This window comes from Cebus imitator, unplaced genomic scaffold, assembly GCF_001604975.1.
Source record: "Cebus imitator isolate Cc_AM_T3 unplaced genomic scaffold, Cebus_imitator-1.0 Scaffold694, whole genome shotgun sequence".
Lineage (NCBI taxonomy): Eukaryota > Metazoa > Chordata > Mammalia > Primates > Cebidae > Cebus > Cebus imitator.
The window spans coordinates 168,173-188,901 of NW_016108009.1; the positions used below are offsets into that span (position 1 = coordinate 168,173).

At 34.2% G+C, this 20,729-nt stretch overlaps 1 protein-coding gene across 7 annotated transcripts in view; it reads right to left on the minus strand.

Annotated features, from left to right (window-relative positions):
- Nucleotides 1-1,541: 1,541 nt before the first annotated feature.
- KCNT2 (potassium sodium-activated channel subfamily T member 2) overlaps nucleotides 1,542-20,729 on the minus strand; it is a 408,182-nt gene continuing 388,994 nt past the window's right edge. For all 7 annotated transcript variants that reach the window (XM_037734957.1, XM_037734956.1, XM_017518646.2 and 4 more), the window contains 2 exons: nucleotides 12,547-12,631; nucleotides 1,542-4,064 (listed from right to left, as the gene is read on the minus strand). In XM_037734957.1, coding sequence (XP_037590885.1) covers nucleotides 3,953-4,064; nucleotides 12,547-12,631 — 197 coding nt within the window. In that variant the 3' untranslated portion in view covers nucleotides 1,542-3,952. The remainder of the gene's footprint in view (nucleotides 4,065-12,546; nucleotides 12,632-20,729) is intronic.

Here is a 20,729-nt window from a genome sequence, read left to right on the forward strand (position 1 = left end):
ATTGGATACCTATATAAGCATACTATTTAATTATAAGCAAAATTCCTGTTTTTAAGAACAATTTGCTATACTTTTAGATTGATCTAAATGTTAAAGCTGGCTTGTCTATCTTTCTCTTCCCACAAATGAGTTAGACTGCAGGCAGTCCTCTAAAAAAGTGGAGATCAAAATGAAATCAAAATGGCCTAATGCTCCACAGGATGAGTGCATCATCTGTCTGCAGGGTTTCCCAGCAGGTGCTATTTAATCTGTTGAATCTGCCCAAAGTCTGTCTCTCATATTTGCAGAATCTGATATCACCATTATTTCATTAAACAGAGAACTGCTGATTTGTGCATCATGTATCAGTTGGGGTCCTGTTTGGAGGGAGAAGCCACAACAGTGATTTGGATAGAGAACTTTTTATACAGATATTTTTTAGCTATAACAGAGCAATAGAGTAATATCAAGTTCGTTAGTAACAGTAAAGAGAACTTGAAAATAATATAGCAATAGCAGACAATAGGAGCACCCATTATTTTCAAGGCCAAGATAAAGTGCTCCAGGAAGAGATTCCAGGACTGCACTGGAAATCAAGATGGCACAGCTGTGGCTCACAGAACAGCAGAGAAGTCACTATAGTGCTGCACTGACAGAACTTGCTGGAATTCCACCCCCTAGGGTGCTAGAAAAAGCTGTTTATGTGATGGTGTCTCACTGGAAGCACACTACTAGAAAATCATCTAACGAGGTGCTGAGGGAGCTTCTGGCCACCAGGTATGGAGCCCTTTTCAGGAGTGGCCATCCATACCAAACTATCAGGAATCTGGCGCTGTGGAAGCCGTGTCTTCTGCAGGAGCCAGTCCTTTGGAAAAAGAGAACAGGCTTTTCTTTGGACTTTTTCATCTGTGCTCATTGATGTTTCCCAATATCCGGATCAGGATATACAGGAAGCCAAGAAAAGTCCCACAGAATTCACCACCGTGTCATTCTTCAATTCTCAATTCCCTAGTCTGTCTTCCTCCTTCTCTGCACTATTCAGAATCTTCATAGGCCTGATTTATATACAATATATAGAGGGGTAGTTGTGTTTAGCAGGAGGAATAGGAAGAAATGGGTGTATTCCATTTGCCTGGAACTGGAAGTCCATCTTTGCGTTAAAAACTGTTTTTTCTTTTCTCTACCCAGGCTTCTCTGACTCTTAAATTAGTGTGTTGTGATATTATTCTGTGTTGTAAAATATATTTCTCTTCTGCCACCTTCACTAATGTTTATTTTTTTTCTTACCTTCTGTTTTCTTCTTGCTCCCTTTCTTCCCATTGTTCATTTCCTACCATCTCAACTCTCTTTCCCTCCTCACTTCTCCTTTTCTGACATGGTGCAACTATTCAGAATCTATTAAGACATAATTCAACAAAGTTTATTTATCACTACGTTTTCCAATGAGATCACTTCCATATTTATTTTGGGTTTAAAATATAAAAGTAACAAATGAATTTTATAGTTCCAGAACATAATTTATCTAAGCAACTGAAGTTTTGGCAAAAAAAATCAAGAGGTTTCATCATTAGAAATAATTTTATTATTTATTTAAAGCAGTTCAATGTTACTGGTAGCAAAATGGTACAGACCAATAAACAGAATCAGTTCCCATTGGGCTGCAAGGACTATTACTGACTTTATATTTTATTTTCTTGTGCAAGTATAATTATTTTAAAAAGGCAACAGTTCATTAAAAGTCTTTTATAAACATGTTTTTATTCTTTAAGAGAAAGACTAATAAATTATTATTGTAGCAAGCTGGTATGAACTGTGTCAAATATTAAATTTGGACTAATGTTCATAGTCAAAAATAATTATTTTAAAATTTATGAAACAAAAATTTTAGTTATATAGGAAATATAATCATATCCTAGCTTAAAATCCTAGTCTCGACAACTGTCATAATGCAAAAATACCAAACATCAAATCTTGTGGGGAAATAAAAGATTTGTAAAATTTTACATTTAATCCTAAAAATAATGAAGTAAAAAAGGTTAACTTAAACATCATACTTGACTCTTGATATGCAAATATAAAACAAGTTCATTAAATTTATTATTTTTCTCTGTTACATATATTAGTTCCATTCTGCCTTCAGTTTTTAACAATTTATATGTGAATGTGTGTCAAATATATTTCACATGTTTATAACATATACACATATATGCATACAATCTTTAAGTTTTAAGGCATGCTCCCAATTTTAGGTAACCTGTCATAAATTCTACTTCTCTGACCAAAGTAGATTAAATGCAGGATCTCTGTTTTAGGGGTAATTCTTGGAGTTCTTGTTATTCTAAAATATGGATAATGTAAAATACTCAAAAGAAAAAAGGCATTTCATAGTCTCCAAGCCAAATTATACCAGGACTACAATCTTTGATTTCACATTGCACTTTACACTTTTATTTCTGTAGAATTATTGAGAGAACATTAGAATATCTTTTCTTAAAAATTTTTCTTATTCTTTAAGTTGATCTGCGTCATTATCAAAAGAAAGGCAAAAATGTCCCTTTCTAGTGTTTTACGTATTCTTTGTTGTTGAATTAAACTCAATGCCAAATTCAAAAACTAAAAAATACAAAATTAGAGGAGTATATATTTAAATTTACCAATGTTTCTTTTATAAGACACATTTTAACACACTTCCACTACCTAGAAAACTATGTATGCATTCTCTTACGCTTTTTTGGTCTATTTCTCTAGGGAGAAAACACAATACAGGTAAAAAATTGGTGTTATCAATGGTCAATTTATATTTAAATTTATAACTCAAATTCTACACGATTTCTATTAATGTTAAAAGCCAAGAACTACCTATTCTTGTTTTACGCTTTTCTCTCACAATGTTAAAATATAGTTCATATAATTTAAAAATTAAGCCAAAATTTGTAATACAACCTTTTCTGAGTGTTATTGTTTCATTACCAAAGACATAAGAAGGACTTTTAATGTTTTGACGTGTCTTTGGGGTTCATAAAAGGTATAAATTATATTCTGTCAATTTTAAAAGTATTTTTCTAATGAAATTTACTATATAGATATATGAAACATGATAAAGCTCAAGAGTCTAATGACAATCATTACTACATATTTCAAGAAATCCAGTTAATATTTCAATCCTTGAATTAAATTTAAGTCAACAAATGTGTATTAAGTATTTTCTCTATGCTAGGCATTCTTTCAGGAGAATAATAGATATTTGCTTTAGAGTATGCTTTTCTTGGCATAAAATGTTTGCTAGACATAAAGTTACCAAAAAGTGCAGGAACCTAGTGTTTCTTTTCATTTATATTTTAGTTACTTCAGTGTAATAACACATGCTATGACATCTCAAATTCTAAGATAAATATTTTTATATCATAAGGCAGACAAAAAACGTTAAAATGACTTAAAGATTTGTATTCTAAAGCAAACTATGATTCTTACACAAAAGTCAGCCACACAAGTTTGTTAGTTAATCTCTATGTAGAGAAGACTAGACATTTATGACGAGCTCAACTTTGTAAAACAGTGAGTTTAAAGAATATAATATGGCACATTTAATTTTTAAGAGGGGGCAACAACATTCTGTGTCCATTGTTATGCACCAAATATAGATTTTGTCAACTTCATAAAACCTTAATAATTTTTTAAATTGGTTTCATATAGTTTGGATTATTATAAAACAATTAAATGTCAGATTTAAATATTTGTATTTTAGTTTCGCTTTTCAAACTTATTCCATTGATGTTCTTCAAATATTAATAAGGAGAGTACCAGTAAGTAGTAAGTTAAGTTTCAAAATGATCTATACTTCTAAGAGAAGAGGCTATGTTTTTAAATATGAGAAAACTACATATATTTCCATCTAGTTTCTTTCATGCCAGCAACACTTTTGTGGTTTCAAGCAAGGTCCTTGCAGGAAAAAAAGTTTCTCATTTTATTTTTATCAAAGTTGAGTTTCCTCCCGAGCGTCTTGACCAGTGACATTGCAGATGCTGTTTCTCCGACTGGGATCACTGTTCGGGAGGTAGGCCAGTGGATCTGGTCTAATTAAGTATCTAATAAAAGAAAAAAAAAACAAATAACTTTGCAATAGTAAATATAGGCAATATTAATTCACACTGACACTTTTAGTTTTCACATTATCTAAACTGTACAACATTGGTGGCAGAACTCACTGTTTAGCTGGCCTTTACAATTTGGCCCTGTTAACATGATCATTTTCAGACCTGAGAAGATGATGATGATGAATGCTGATGAATCAAGCACTATTATTTTTCTTCTTCCTCCTCTTTTTCCCTGTGCATGTTGGCTGTCTGGCACCATTATTTTTTAATTATGGTCAATTTCAGCACTTTCATCTCATCAAAGTTTTATGATTTAGTATGCTATTGACTTATTATCCCTTGCTTTGGCCATTTTTCTATGAAGGAGATCTACATTTTAGCCATCCTTGTTCCATTACTTAACTGTTCTTTGTCTTATGTTTATCACTTAAAAAATTAGAAAATTGATATAAACAATTTCTATAGTCTTTTCAATTTAAATATTTTATGAATCTATGAAATTGACAATTTAATGAATGTTACAGTGAATACAATACATAATGTTTAAATTAGCTGAAAAATTATGTATTTAAAATTCACGTTATGGTGATAATACTAAAGTATAGAGAATAATCCTTAATTAATTCTGCTAGTAAATAGAAAAATGTTTATCTGACAAACTCAAACATTTCATTAACGTGAGAATTTGTTGTAAGAGAGTTGTCTTACTTCAGACTGTCAAATGATGTACAGGCATACTTTTGTTGCTTTTCACTTGGTTGCACTTTGCCAATATGTCATTATTTATACAGGGAAGGTTTGTGGCAATCCTGCATCAAGCAAGTCCACTGGAGACATTTTTTCCCCACAGCAGGTGCTCACTTAGGGTCTCTGTGTCACATTTTTGAAACTTGAACGTTTACCACTGGACTTATATCTGTTATGGTGATGTGTGATCAGTAATCGCTGATGTTCCTATTGTAATTGTTTTCGGATACCACTAACTGCACCCACATAAGAAAGTAATTTTAATCAATAAATGTGTGTGTTCTGATCACTCCACCAACTGGCTGTTCCCTCGAACTTCTCTCCCTCTTCTCCACCACCCAAGACCCAAAAATATTAAAGTTAGATCAGGTGATAACCCAAAAATGATCTCTAAGTGTTCAAGTGAAAGGAAGAGTCTTATGTCTCACTTTAAATCAAAAGCTAGAAATGATTAAACTTAGTGTGGAAGGCACATCAAAAGCTTATACAGGTTGGAAGTTAGGCCTTTTGTGCCAGTTAGCCAAGTTGTGAATGCAAAGGAAAAGTTCCTAAAGAAATTAAAAGTGCTACTCCAGTGAATACAAAATTGATTTAAAAAAAAAAGGGAAACAGGCTTATTGCTGAGATGGCAAAAATATGAGTGGTCTGGAAAGATCAAACCAGCTGCAACATTACCTTAAGCCAAATCCGGAGTGATGCTCTACTTCTTTTCAATTTTCTGAAAGGTGAGGGAGGTGAAGAGGCTATGGAGGGAAAGTCGGAAGCTAGCGGAGATTAGCTCATGACGCTTAAGAAAAGAAGTCGCCTCCATAACATAAAATGCAAGGTCAAGCAGTGCGTGCTAATGGATAGGGCACAGCAAGTTATCAAATCTCTATTAATAAGATCACTGATGAAGGTGGCTACATAACAAATTTTCAATTCAGGAGGCAGCCTTCTATTGGAAAAAGGTGCCATCTAGTGCCTTCATTGCTAGGGAGGAGAAGACAAAGCCTTGTTTCAAAGCTTCAGGGATAGGCTGACTCTCTTGGTAGGGCTAATGCATCTGGTGACTGAGTTGAAGCCATTGCTTATGTACCATTCTGGAAATCCTAGGACACTTAAAAATTCTGCTAAATCTACTTGGCCTGTGCTCCATAAATGGTAAAACAAAGCCTGACTTGTCACACATCTGTTTAAGGCACAGTTTGCTGAATATGTTAGGCTCACTGTTGAGACCTAATGCTTAAAAAAAGATTATTTTCAAAATATTACTGCCCCTTGTTAAGGCACCTCATCACCCAAGAGCTCTGATGGAGATGTACAAAGAGATTAGTATTGTATCATGCTTGCTAACACATCTATTCTGCAGCCCGTGGATCAAAGAGCAATTTCAATGTTGATGATTCATGGGAGGAGGTCGAAATAGCAACATTAACAGAAGTTTGAAAGTTGTTTTCAACCCTTATCAATGACTTCAAAGAGTTCAAGACTTCAGTGGAGGAAGTAACTTCAGTTGTGACAGAAATAGCAAGCGAACTAGAGTTAAAAGTAGAGCCTGAAGATGTGACGGAATTGCTGCAATCTCAGATCAAAACTTGAATGAATGAGTTGCTTCTTACTGATGAGCAAAGAAATTGGTTTCCTGAGATGAAATCTACTCCTGATGCAGATGCTATGAACATTGTTGAAATGACTATAAAGAATTTAGATTATTACATAAACTTAGTTGACAAGTAGCAGCAGGTTTTGAAAGGATTGATTCAAGTTTTGAAAAAAGTTCCAATGAGGGTAAAATGCTATCAAAGAGTATCGCGTGCTGCAGATAAATTTTTCATTAAAAAAGAGTCAATCAATGCAGCAAACCACTTCATTGTCTTATTTTAAGAAATTGCCACATCACTCCAACCTTCAGCAACCACTACCCTGATGAGTCAGCAGCCATCAACATTGAGGCAAGACTCTCTACCCCCAAAAAGGGTATGACTCCTTGAAGGCTCAGATGATTGCTAGCATTTTTAACCAATGAACTATTTTTTAATCAAGTAAATTTTTAGGCCTAATGCTTTGCTTTTGCATACTTAGTAGACTAAAAGTATAATGCCAACATAAATTTTGTATGTACTGGGAAACCAAAAATTTCAAGTGACTCACTTGATTGCAATATTCACTTTATCATGGTAATCTGTAACCGATCCTGCAGTATCTCTGAGTTATGCCTGAATATCTTCAGTATCTGCTTCTTGAGCACCTGTAGGAAACTGTGCTGACATCTTAGAATTAAAAAAAAAAAATCGCAAAACCTGAACCCTGTCCTGCAGAAGATTAGAGTTTAATTTACGAAGCAGATATAATGAAAAAAGAAAGAAATTTCAAACATCATACGAAGTGAAAAAGAACAACAGAGAGAATTAGGAAATCCTTTATGGAGGGGTTGGGTTGAACCTCCCTTTCCAGGCTTCAGAGAAGATTTAGGAGGAAGGAACAGGAGGTGATCCCGAACGTTGATAATGGAGACCACAGAGGATGCATGTTTCTGATGTGCTTAGAAATGAGTTTGACTTTAGGAAACTGGTAAGTCATCGTGGGTAAAGTCAGAAACAAAGGTAGGAAACTGGTAATGAAAGGCCTTAAGTTTCAGAATAAGTAGTTTCAATATGTGTTCCAAAGGCAGTAGGAAGCCACTGAGGTTTTGAAAAGGAGAGAAGGAAAATACATATATGCAACACGGCATTGTAAGAAGATGTCATGTTCCAAGTGCAAACGAAATAAGTATTTCCTACGTCTATAATAATCTTAAGAGGAAGTATAGAAAATGAACAGGGAAACTATTAAAAAGTGAGAACTCTAATAAAGATTGTACTTTTGTCTTAAAAAACTAAAGGGAAAAATTCATGAAATATACTCCTTAATGAAAATGAGAAAAGGCAATCGAAAACACTGAGTCTATTTTCTTTGATCAAATAATAGTTGAGATTAGTGTCCTTAGATCTATTAACTGGATTTTGTCATCTATGCACACTGCTTTATAACTGCTTTAAATATCAATAGCATTGTAGATTGATGAAGAAAACTAATCGTGCACATTATATTTTTAATACCATATCATCTAGTGATTTATTATTCTTTGTATCAAGTTAATGTTGCTTCTTCATTTAAAATAAACTTTCAAAAGTGAATTTTTAGAAAAAAGTAAAAGATAACAGTATATTCCATTATCCTCTAAATTCATTGAAGTAGTAGCAAAAGTTCCTTTTCCTGTATTATCACTAAAACCTATGAGTACAATAAAGCAAATTCCTTAAACTGTGTTTTTATATATTATTTGTCATGGCTGCCATCTTTCAAGTGATAATTCATCATTGTCTGGTTCTCCTGAAATTTAATTATCTCAGTGCCACAAATACAGATCACTGCAATGGTGTAACTAAAGCTTTTTAAAATTTTCTTAATAGCAGTCAAGTTGATGTTTTAGCTTAAAACTAATAAAAAATATCTAAAAGGCAGGAAATTATCTGAAAATATGTCTAGTTTACCTGTCCACGTTGTAACATACATATTTTATTCATAAGTTAAAAGACTGAAAATTATTTGAAATTATAAACATAAATATTTGACAATAGGACATGTTCATAGACTCAAAAGGTTAGCAATATTTTCTTTGAACATCTGTCAAAAACTATTCTGGGAAATAACTGTATTAATCTTAAGAAATATAATTCATTATAAAATACAAATAAGGTATGTATAATTTTTAAAATTCTATATAGTTAACACAATTATTTGAAAAAGAGGTATAAGAAGGCTGGAATTAATATGAGTAGGTTAGATATTTAATAAAAATTATCTGTACTTATAGGTTTAAAAGAAAAAAGACATGTATAAATATGGATGCTAAGAAAAAAGAACAGCTTCGTTTTATTGTAGCAATATACTACGTGAAGGAAATCCAAGTGCAACTTAAATAAGATGTTTTCCTCTCACTTGAAGTCCTGTATAAATTAAATAGCATCATCAGATACATTTTTTGACAGTGACTTAATTCTACTAGCTTAAATTTTTATTCATCTGATTCCCCAATGCTCCTGTATTCTAGCTAGTATTATCAGATGGCAAAATAAAGCAATATTATACTTGATAGTTCTATCTTAGGTGCATTTTAGGAATCTCTTCACACTTATTTGGGGTCTAATTTACTCCTGCTGTTGTATATTGCCAATAAATTTTTCAAATGCTTCCTGTTTCTGCCCTAAAACAAAACACTCCTCAATAGTGCAACATTCATTCTACTTTTTCTTCTGTATTCAAATTTTTGGGAAAAAATTCCCTAATTAGCCTTTTCAGCTGGAAGATAAAAAATATTTTTTTCTATAGAAAATTAGTTTATCTTCGAAGTTTCAATAATATGTATCTATATGCTTTCTAGACATTTCCTCTTTGCACTTTAAATAATATATTTGAATGAATGGATCAAGAAAATTTGTGGTATATATACAAAATAGAATACTATTCATCCATAAAAATGATGGAATTCTGTCATTTGCAGCAACATAGACAGAACTAGAGAACATAAGCCACAGAAAAACAAATTCATATGTTTTCATTCATATGTGTGAGCTAAAATAATTGATCTCATGGAGATAGTAAGTAGAATGTTACCAGAGGCTGGGAACGGTAATGGGGAGGGGAAGACGGAGAGGAACTGATTAATTAATAACCAAACTACAGTTACACAGAAGAAATAAATTCCAGTGCTTCACAGCACAGTAGGGCAGCGACACTTAACGAGACTTTATTGTATATTTCAAAATAGCTGGAAAAGAAGATTTGGAATATTCCTAACACAAAGAAATTATAAATGTTTGGGGTAATGGCTATTCCAATTACCCTGATTGATTATTACAAATTTTATGCATGTATCAAAATATCACATGTACCCCCTAAAAATGCACAACTATCATGTATCAATAAAATTTAATTAATTAAAAAGGCAATATTCATTAAAAATACATATATATACCTGGACCCACATATCATCTCTCTTTTTTTTTTTTTTTTTTACTACCCCACAACCGCTTTCCAGTCTGGAATATTGTCTCCCTATTCTAACTTGTTTTGATAAAACAATATTTTTATGTTTATTTTTTGTAATCACACAGTTTTGAAACCCTAAAGCTATGTTAGGCTTCTTTTTCAAATCGCAAATCAATAATCAAGTCTCATTTTCTGCCTTCATAAATCTATTTAAGGGGCTTGACTTTACAATGCCTTATCTTAATGCTATGACAGATGTTTTTTTTCCACACACCTGCTTTTTAACCGGTTTCCCTACATTCAGGTCCACCCCGACCCTAACCCAGCCTGTCAATCAATTCTCTTGTTTTCTGCAGAACTCCTTTAAAAAAATCATACCCTTTCCACTCCAGTCAAAATCTTCCACAAAACTGACAACATATCAAATAGTCTTCTAAGGTTTTGCATACTATTACATTTGGTTCTGAACCTCTTGCATGGGTCCGCATTGTGCTCCGCATCACAAAATGTTTTCAGTCCTGCTAGCTCTGACCTTACCGCTTGCTTTCTGGATTACAGACGCAAACCTATCCTATGGACCTAATATTCAACAAAACTTGTGGGTCTCTGGCATTCGTTTTATGTCTGTAATACAATCCATAGTTAGCTTCCTTGGGTAAACATCCTCTTTTTTTTTTTTTTTTTTTTGGTGTGTGTGTTAAGAAGTGTTTTATTTTTCTTGCAGTAGCTTTGTTAGTTGCACAAAATCATGTTTTTTTGCCATTAAAACATTATCACACAATCCTATTCTGAAAGAGAAATGTTCATTACAAACAAAGCAAAAAGAAAAAGTCAGAACCTTAATTACCTAGATTTGTCATTTAAAGGTTTAAAGAAAAAAGGGAGGGGCTTTCTCACAAGCCTTTTCAAAAGTGTCACATTTCTCCTTAAAAGGGAAGGATTTCAAAACAAAGGTGGAATAGATTAAACAGAAATATTCATAAAAATAAACTTTACAGAATTGTCAACAATATTAAGACAACACTAACTGGTTTCATTACCACATGTTCCCCGCCCCCACCCCCAGTGTGTCCTGCCAGGAATAGAACAGGCTTTGTGTTCAGACAGAAATGCTTCGAAATGCCAGTGAAATGAACTGTGCTAAAAACCTGACAGGCATCTTCCCTGCCCTCCCCTCTTGTCTTCTACAATTCTCTAACCCAGGTCCTAATCTGTGGAAGGGTCCAAGGCCATGAGCGGGGAGGATCCCTACCACAGTGTGGCCAGCTTATACATAATTATATATTCCACCATAAATGCTGGCCTTTCTTCTAAAAATTATGATTTTGGAAAATCCAACCCATGCAGAGGGATAAAAAACTCACATGCCTTGCGTGACTTCTCCTTGTTTTTTTTTTTCCAACATCCCAAGTCCCCTCTGGTCCCCTCTCCAAGGAGAAATGTAGGGCCTCAAGGATGTCCTAGACCCACCTTGGAGTGTCAGTCAGTTCAGGCAGATCAGGCCCAGGTCTATTCCCTCCTGACAGACCCCAGGCCTGGAAGCATGGAAGACCATGACGCTGGCTGGAGTGAAGACACTTGTTTCCGTATCAAGGGCTGAGCCTAAGAAATGTTCATCGTTGGTCAGGTTGGGGGTAAACATCACTTAATCTACCCCAAGGAATAGGTATCTCAAGGGCAGATTATTGCAAGGAATTTCTTTCTTAGGCTTACACCAACGACTGTCAAAGTGCCTTTTCTAAAATCTTACTACATGCTTGCTCATATAGTCTAAGTGCTGTCCATCATCTATAATGCCAACTTTAAACTCATTTTGTCATCTAAGGCCTTTCCAGAGGCAAATCTAATTTATTTTTCCAGTATTACATTTACCTTACAACAGAAACGCTAACTATACAAAATTTCTACTCCAGTCAAATTGCCACTGAAACACTTTCTGCAATTCCTGTGTAGTGCATTTTCTCAAGCCATTCCTCCTGTTCTGGAATGTCCTCTCTTCTCCACCATCACAAATTCATCTATCCTTCAGAGTCTAGTTTAAGTCTCATATTCTTTACAATTGCTCCAACCACTCAATAATGTCTCCTTGTATTAATTCAGAAAAGCAGTCTATCTCACTCTACTGATGCTTAGTTTATTAGTGACAAAGTCATATTATATATTTCTATTAAATTTTTCATGTGTAAATTGTAGTTTTGTTAATTAGAATGTAATGACTTTGGTATCAGAGAAAATGTCTTAGTCTTCCTATCTCACATCATTAGGTGAGTGCTACAACTGTACATGTTCAATAATTATTTTTCAAGAAGTCAGATTAGTTCCATTGACCTTTTTCTATTAAGTGTTTGACCAGTTGTACCTAGGCTTTTGGGAACTTGAAAGTATTTAGAAGTAGACAGTGTGGGATGTTTCAGGTTTTCTGTTAAGTTGCTCTTTTATTCTTCCATATTTTCCTTTATTTTTCCAAGTAGTTTTTAGCTCACGGAATTCAGAATTCATGCTGCTATTTATTTGATACCTTTTTAAACAATCATATTTTTTATATTATTACACATAACATATCAAATGCTTTTGTTTATTTATAAAATTAGATATAGACTACTTAAGCACTTATAAGAAAAATAAGAGGCAACTATGGCCTAAATAAAAGTACAAAAATAAATAGTAGTTTTCTAAAAATACACATATTATACAAGATATAAGATCAACTTACACAACATCATTCAGCTCTATCCTGGTATCTGGAGATGGGTTAATTAGGATGTAGGAGAGGGTACTTTGATGATCATTCATTTCATCTAGAAGATAAACAAATGCCAAGTTTGTTAAACTCCTTACAGAAAATTATGGGAATTATTATCAAAGAGTTTATGTTCAAACCACATAACTGTCAACAAGAACTTGATATAGTTTTGCTCACAGCATGCTTGTGCACATAAGTTTGGCTATTTTCAAATTACTGTCATTGAAAATATCTGACAGGTACCAATTTTTTGTTCCAAAAGATGATAAAAATAAAGTATCTAATTCTGTTCAGAATAACCACAGTTATAATCTACCCTTTATGCTATTGTACTGAAAAAAGTATTTTTCTTAAATAAATGACTAGATCAGATGTTTACTTGATTATGCTTTATCAATTAAAAAAAATAATTATGGTTATAAATAGCAATCCTAGAAAAGAACATCAACACAGGAAATTCTTAGGAAAATAATACAATTACATTTTATTTGGAAAACATGATAGAAATGCATCTAAAAAGCTTGAAGACCCTAAATATGTGTTTGGCTTCACTACACAACACATCTCATTTAACACATCCTAATGCTTTAGTAGAAAACAAAGAATCCTGTGGGACAGAATTTATGAATTTTAGGGGAAGTGTACTCCTAAACCATTTGTTTTCTCTAAAGCAATATGTGTTTTTAAAATGAAAAGTTTTTAATTTTATTAATTCACTCTGAAGACATCCTCAGGCTGTAAATTGAAATGTTGACCCTGCATTATATAGGACACTGAAAAAAAAATAAAAGGTAAACAGCTTTGGGGTCTCAATTTTTTAGATTCCAAGATTATCATAAGATGTAAATATAAAGTTATGGATGTATACTTCAATAAAGTGGTTCCTGAAGAAAGAATTAAATTTTTCATTTTGCCCTAAAATCTAGGAATCAGTTTCATACCAATCTAAGAATCAGTAAAATACCAAAACCAAACAGTATTTAGTACATACTCAAATAACTGCATTAAGTTAAAATGAAGATATTTTAAAGCCAACATAGCTGACCCTGATAAACAATTTTTTGCACTGGAATACAAATTACTTTCACAAAATAATGTTGACCACTGTGTTCGTCTAATGAGAAACCTGTCACTTTAACATAAAAGGCATTATTTTCAGCTACAGTATTTCAAGTTGACATGAAATTGTGCCCTATTTTTAAAGTGTAAAAACAAAAATCATTATCTTACAAGGCAGATAAATCAAAAAACAATTAAACCCACTGTAAGCTTGCCAGTAAAATTACAATCACAAACTCACCAAATTCATAATCAAATAAATTAGTATATTCAGTTGCACATCTTTGGGATAGATATAAGGAATCATATCATGCCATAGTGTTAGGGTTGCCAGAAAAAATAGAGAATGCCCATGAAATCTGAATTTTAGATAAACAACTACCATTTTTGTTGCTGTTGTTGGGATCTCACTCTGTAATCCAGGCTGGGTACAGTGGCTTGATCATACAACTAATGTCTTTTAGAATAAATGTATCCCAAATATTGCATGTGATATATTTATACTAAAATATTTTTGTTGTTTATCAGAAATTTAAGTTCCATTGGGAATCTTGTATTTTTATTTGCTAAATCTGGTGGTCATATCTAGTGGTAGATGGCTAAGTTAACTGGCTAGAGATTAAAATGCCAATGAATGTATATTGATACTCCAAATAAGGTATAATTGCAACTCAAAACATATTTTACTGCAGGAGATTACTAAGACTATTTCTCCATATGAAAAGATATTTTGATTCATAAGTGATTTTTAAGAAATGCCCCCTTGTGTAAATTTCTACAACCATTGTGCAAAGGTACAGAGATTGATAGTGCATTCTGGAGACTAAAATTATAATAATCTAAAATGTAAGAGGTAGACTAGAAAATTGCCATCTTATTTGACTATATATAACTCCATTTCTTTTACAAACAACGGCATTATTGAACTGTGAAACAGGAAAAACAATTTAACAGATAACTTCTCAGTCAATATCAACACTTAACCTTTGTCCCTGATTACTAACAGGATATACTCATTTTTGGTTCTAGAATCCAGCCAAAATCTATTGGCGACTTGGTTTGCCCATTAAAAATGTAAAAACTATGTGGATAACTGAGAAATTTCCAGCAGTAGATGTGACTTCTATGCCAATATTTTTTCTGCTTAAGTAACACTGCTTATTTATCCCACTGAAGATTTTCATTTTCCGATGACCACAGGTATTGGAGCAAACATTTTGCTAATGTTTTCAATTCAATTATTCTATATGGTTTATCAAGACATAGAAAACATCACAATCAGAAATAATGTCTCCCAGTTTCTTTCCTCATCCCTCACTGACGTTTCCTCAGGGAGGAGGAATTACTCATCGTTTAGAATTAGGTTAAAAGAAGTTGCTGACTTCGAAGCTATTCTCTTTCTCTTTCATGTGCGCCTTGCTATACGGTTCATTTGCCTGCTTGTTCTCTGACAGGCTGCTTTGTGGAGAAGGCTTGCGGTTGCCCCTCCTTCTTTGCGACTTTGTGTGTAAGAATTAAGGAGTGAGATTTTCTAAAAGACTATTGCAGTCACACATCAAAACCTCATTCAACAATAGTTTTTTATTAGCCACAGTGGTATATTTTGTCTCCATCAGTCATTCTCTATGGTTATTTTCTAGATATTCTTTAACTCAGGAGGTTAAAATGTGGTAGTTTTATGGGATCTTTAAGAGCCCAACATGATAATTATCACTGACCATGGCAAAGATATAAATTGATTAAAATATGGCTCTGCATCAAGAATACCACATTTACCGAATAAAATATATTTTGTTTGGTAAATTAGCTTCATGAACAACAGATTCAAGATTCTATTTCTTACCAAATAAAAATATCTATGAAGGGAATTTGCAGTGAATATATTTACTGTGTTCCTGATAACCAAAATATGACATTAGCAAAATTAAAAAATACATATATTTTCATTGAAATTGCTATTTCATCAGTGATATAATTATTTTAATAAAACTACTCATAAAAACTGGAAACAATACTCAAATATTGTAAACTTTAAAATAAATTATATAGAGACAAATTTAAAGCTTTCTAGTGGCATTTACAAAGAAACATTTTGCTATATTAACTAGCATATACAATCATTGAACAAAAATCTTTAAATGGCAAATATTTTGCTTAGTTTGTGTAAATAGATCACATTAGAAAAGAGACAGGAGAGACAGAATCATACTCCTATTGTCCTTACAACATAATTGAATAATGAGCCCTATTCCACACACATTAATTTCATGTTTTTGTTTTAAATTTTCATGTTGATTTTTTTTTTTTTTTGAGATGGAGTCTCTCTCTGTCAGCCAGGCTGGAGTGCTATAGTGCAGTGGTATGATCTCGGCTCATTGCAACCTCTGCCTCCTGGGTTCAAGCAATTTTCCTGCCTCAGCCTCCCGAGGAGCTAAGGCTACAGGTGCGTGCTGCCATGCCTGGCTAATTTTTGTATTTTTCAGTAGAGACAGACTTCGCTATGTTGGTCAGACTTTGTCTGGAACACCTGACCTGTGATCTGCCCTCCTCAGCCTCCCAAAGTGCTAGGATTAAAGGCATGAGCCACTATGCCTGGCCCATGTTGAAGTATTTTAAGAGGATATTTGAAAGAGGATAATAGAATTTTGTAAGAAAGAAATTTAAACATTATGTGTATCTGTGTAGGTTACCATTAAATAATACTTCTATTATGGACTGAATTGTGTGTTCCCCCAAAAATTTCAATGTTGAAAAGCTAACCACCAAGATGACTGTATTTGGAGATAGAGCCTCAAAAAATAATTAAGGTTAAATGAGGTCAATAGGGCTATACCCTAACCCAATAGGACTGCTGTCCTCATAAGGAAAAGAAGAGATACCAGGAGTAAATGCACACAGAGACCAGGCTGTATGAGGACACAGAAAGAAGGCAGCCATCTGTCGGCCAAAATGAGAGGACTCAGAAGAAATCAAACTTTGGGCACCTTGATGTTGGACTTCCATCTTCCAGAACTGTGAGAAAGTAAATTTCTAGTGTTTACATCATCCAGTCTGTGATATTTTGTTATGGCAGCCCGAGCATACAAATATAACTTCTGAATACACATATCCGTCATATCATGTGTAATCAGAGAAACATTCTATATAATACAAAGATACCATTTAGAGGCCCAGTTAAGAACAAAGGCTCTGAAACCAGACCACTTGCATTGAAATTCTGGATCTGCCAATTGCTCACTTTGAGTTCTTAGGTCAATTACTTAACTTCTCTTAATTTCTCTGTGCTCAGCATCCTCACCTGAAATATGAGGATAGGAACAGTACAATCTGCAGGTTGTTGTTAGAATTAAATTCTAATAAATAACTAATAAATATAATTTAAAATCAACATGTTCACATTGATTTATAGTTCTTGTACTTAATGCCTTATTGCTATTAAGTGCAACATAAAGGTTATGTATTATTATTGTAGCAGGCAAAAATCAAGCAGTAAGTTATAAAAAACAATTTTACATATATATATTGCTATATGTAGGTGTTGTCATGCATAAATAGGGGAAGAGTGTTTCAAACAAATAGAAGGGCAAATGGCAAAGCATGAGACGGTTTGGCTTCTATTGCAGAAAACCAGGGAATGGACTAAAGTGAGAGAAGAGAAGATTAATTTGAGATGACGTTGAACAGGCAGGCTGGGACCAGATTCTTAGAGGGCCTTACCCTTGGTCAGCAGTTTGAAGTTTATTCTAAGTGCAATGAGAAAACATTGAAAGCTTGCAAGGGTCGAGGGAAAGGGCTGGTGATATATTAAATATACCACCCATTTTATATTAAATATATCACTTTGATTCCTTTGTGGAAAATAAACCTTATGCAGAGACAGGTTTAAACTGACTCAATTTGTTTATGAATTCCAGTTTAGTGCCAAATTATGTTTATGATTACAACTATTTTGTCTGTTATTACTGAACTGACCAGTATATTTTGGGGTGCGAAAGGTGCTTAGAGATGAGAATAAAAGAATAATTTCATTTAACTGACCACTATTTAAAATTATTATTACCATTCAGAGATTTTTAATCATTTTTATAGGCAAGATAAAATTGAAGAAATGAAATATTTGAACTCTTAATTTCTCTTCATATGAATATTAAGTATATGCAAGATTACATGAAATGATGAGCAAAATGAGCAGAAAAGATTTTCAGAACAAGCTACATTTCAACTTGCCATGGGCCACTTGGTCACGTACTAGCTTCCTGCAAAAAAACTGCTTACTTGAGACTCAATTTTTCTTTCAGATGGAGTATTCAATATTTCTTAAAAACCTATGTCATTACCCTACCTGTGTTAGAAAGGAAATATAGGTTTTCTTTTAAAAACCTATATTATGTTTTATAAATACTGAAAGACCAAAACCACCTTGCTATATTTTTTAACGTGATAAGGAATTCAAAAGAAAGCAAACATGAACAATTAGTCTAAAAATATACGATTTCTTCAATGGTGCAAACTCCTGCTTCACTTTGTCAAGATTCATTCTCCACTGTCCCACATCCCCTACCCCACCACAATCTTCAAGGCTACTGGGTGTCCTGCTGAATGGAAGGTCTCAATAAATGCTAGTTTCTTTCAAAATACTGTAACGACAGCTATTTTATATTAAATAATAGGGGTCAAAACTATACAAATTGACTTCAAAGTAAGGAATGTAGTGTACATTTATGTTTAAATAGAATATTCATTGCATGCCAAATAAAAAGTTTTATATGTGTTCAGGTGAAGTACTTCAAAATTTAAAGTGATGAATCTAAATGATAATTTGAAAATGTAAACTCAAGACATTAGAAAAAGCCTAAAATATTTTGGAAATACTAATAACACATTTACTATATAATTTTATTTTAATAATTGGCCCCACTGATTTAAATGTAAAGGTACTACTCCTGAAGTAATAGCTGAGGATTGAAGAAAGCTATATTAAACATATTACTTCAATAATTTAAAAGTAAGTACACACCAAGCTTTCCAGTTTGGCAGCTATCCTGCAGTACTTTCATTTGACTTACAGGGCATTTTTATGATTAGTTGAGAGTTACAATTTATCACATGATATTCATTATTTTTTTCTTCAATTAAATCGTTCAGTAATGATATCAGCATAATTATTTGAGTCACAGATCATTCTAATTCTGAGGACACAGCAATAAACAAGACAGGCAGAGTTCTTGCCTTCAAAGACCTTTGTAACAATTTTCTTAGAATGGCTTCATCCTGTATAATGCAGATCTTCAGAATAAGTGTCAGGAATCTAGATATAGGTTTACTATGTTACTGTGAACTTCCTATATAATGTTAAACATATCATTGAAGTTATTTTAGGATCACCATCATTGTTTTGATTATCACATAGACATGCTGAGTAAAAACAAAATAGAAATTAACTAATCCCAAGTACACATTCAACGAGTTTTGACAAATGCATAGTTTGGCAACCACTACCGTAACTATGATGTCAAACGTATTCATAATGCCAAAAAGATCTCTCATGCCCCTCTGCAGTCAATTTTCTCCTCTCAATGCCAACTTCTAGTCTTGCAATCACTAATTTCAAGAAACAATCAGTTTTCTAGGAGTAATAACATGTGTTTCTATTTTTCTCTCAGCATATGTTTTTGTGTTGAATCCATGTTACTGCATGGATCTACTTTGATACTAATTTAGACACTTTAGCTTTATTTTTTTTATTGCATAAAAAACATTTTTAAAAAGTGTTTTTCCACAGAGGAGATGAAGCAAGATGACCACATAGAAACTTCCACTGATAATACTTTTTGCAAGAACACCAAATTGAACAACCATTCACCCACACAAAAAACACTTTCATAAAAACCAAAGACCAGGTAAGCAATTACAGCATCTCTTTTCAACTTTATGCCAATGAAAGGGGCACTAGGAGGTAGGAAAGACGGTCTTGCATTTCCAGCACAAACCCTCTCCCATCTTTCGGCAGTGGCTGCATGCTGGAGTCTGTGCACTTGGGAAATGGAGAGATCAGTCACTGTAAGACTGCACTGCAATCAGCGCTGCCTGGTAATCAACACTGGCAGAACTCGGCCGGTGCCCACAGAGGGAGCACTTAGACAAGTTCTAGCCGAGCTCAGTCACTGTGAGACTGCACTGCAATCAGCGCTGCCTGGTAATCAACACTGGCAGAACTCAGCCGGTGCCCACAGAGGGAGCACTTAGACAAGTTCTAGCCGAGCTCAGTGGCTGTGAAACTGCACTGCAATCAGCGCTGCCTGGTAATCAACACTGGCAGAACTCAGCCGGTGCCCAGAGAGGGAGCACTTAGACAAGTTCTAGCCGAGCTCAGTGGCTGTGAAACTGCACTGCAATCAGCGCTGCCTGGTAATCAACACTGGCAGAACTCGGCCGGTGCCCACAGAGGGAGCACTTAGTTAAGTTCTAGCCAGAGAACTGCCTATTCCAGCAGTCAGAACCTGAGTTCTAGCAAGCCTTGCCACTGTCAGCTAAAGTGCTCTGGGGTTCTAAATAAACTTGAAAGGAAGTCTGGGCCATAAAGACTGCAATTCCTGGGGAAGTCCTGGTGCTATGCTGCAATCGAAGACCAGCCAGGATGGCCCAGGGAGTGCTTGAGTCACCCCTCCCCTAACCTCAGGCAGTGCAGCTCCCAGCTCCCAGAGAGACTCCTCCCTTCTGCTTAAGGGGAAGGAAGAATAAAGAGGACTTTGCTTTGCAACTTGGATCCCAGCTCAACCATGGCATGATAGGGCCAGGCAAAGTCCTGAGGTGCCCCATTCCAGGCAGTAGCTCCCAAATGACATTTCTAGACATACCTTGGGCCTGAAGGGAACCTAGCTCCTTAAACAGAAGGCTTCAGTCCTGGCAGCATTAATTACCTGCCAACTAAAGAGCACTTGGGCCCTGAATTATCGGCAGTGACACCCAGGTAGTACATGCTCTGAGCCTTGAGTGAGATTCAGAGATATGCTGGCATCTGGTATAACGCAGAACGTTTCCAGCTGTGCTTGTTACAGAAAGGGATTATGTTAGAGAAAATAAGAGAAGGAAGA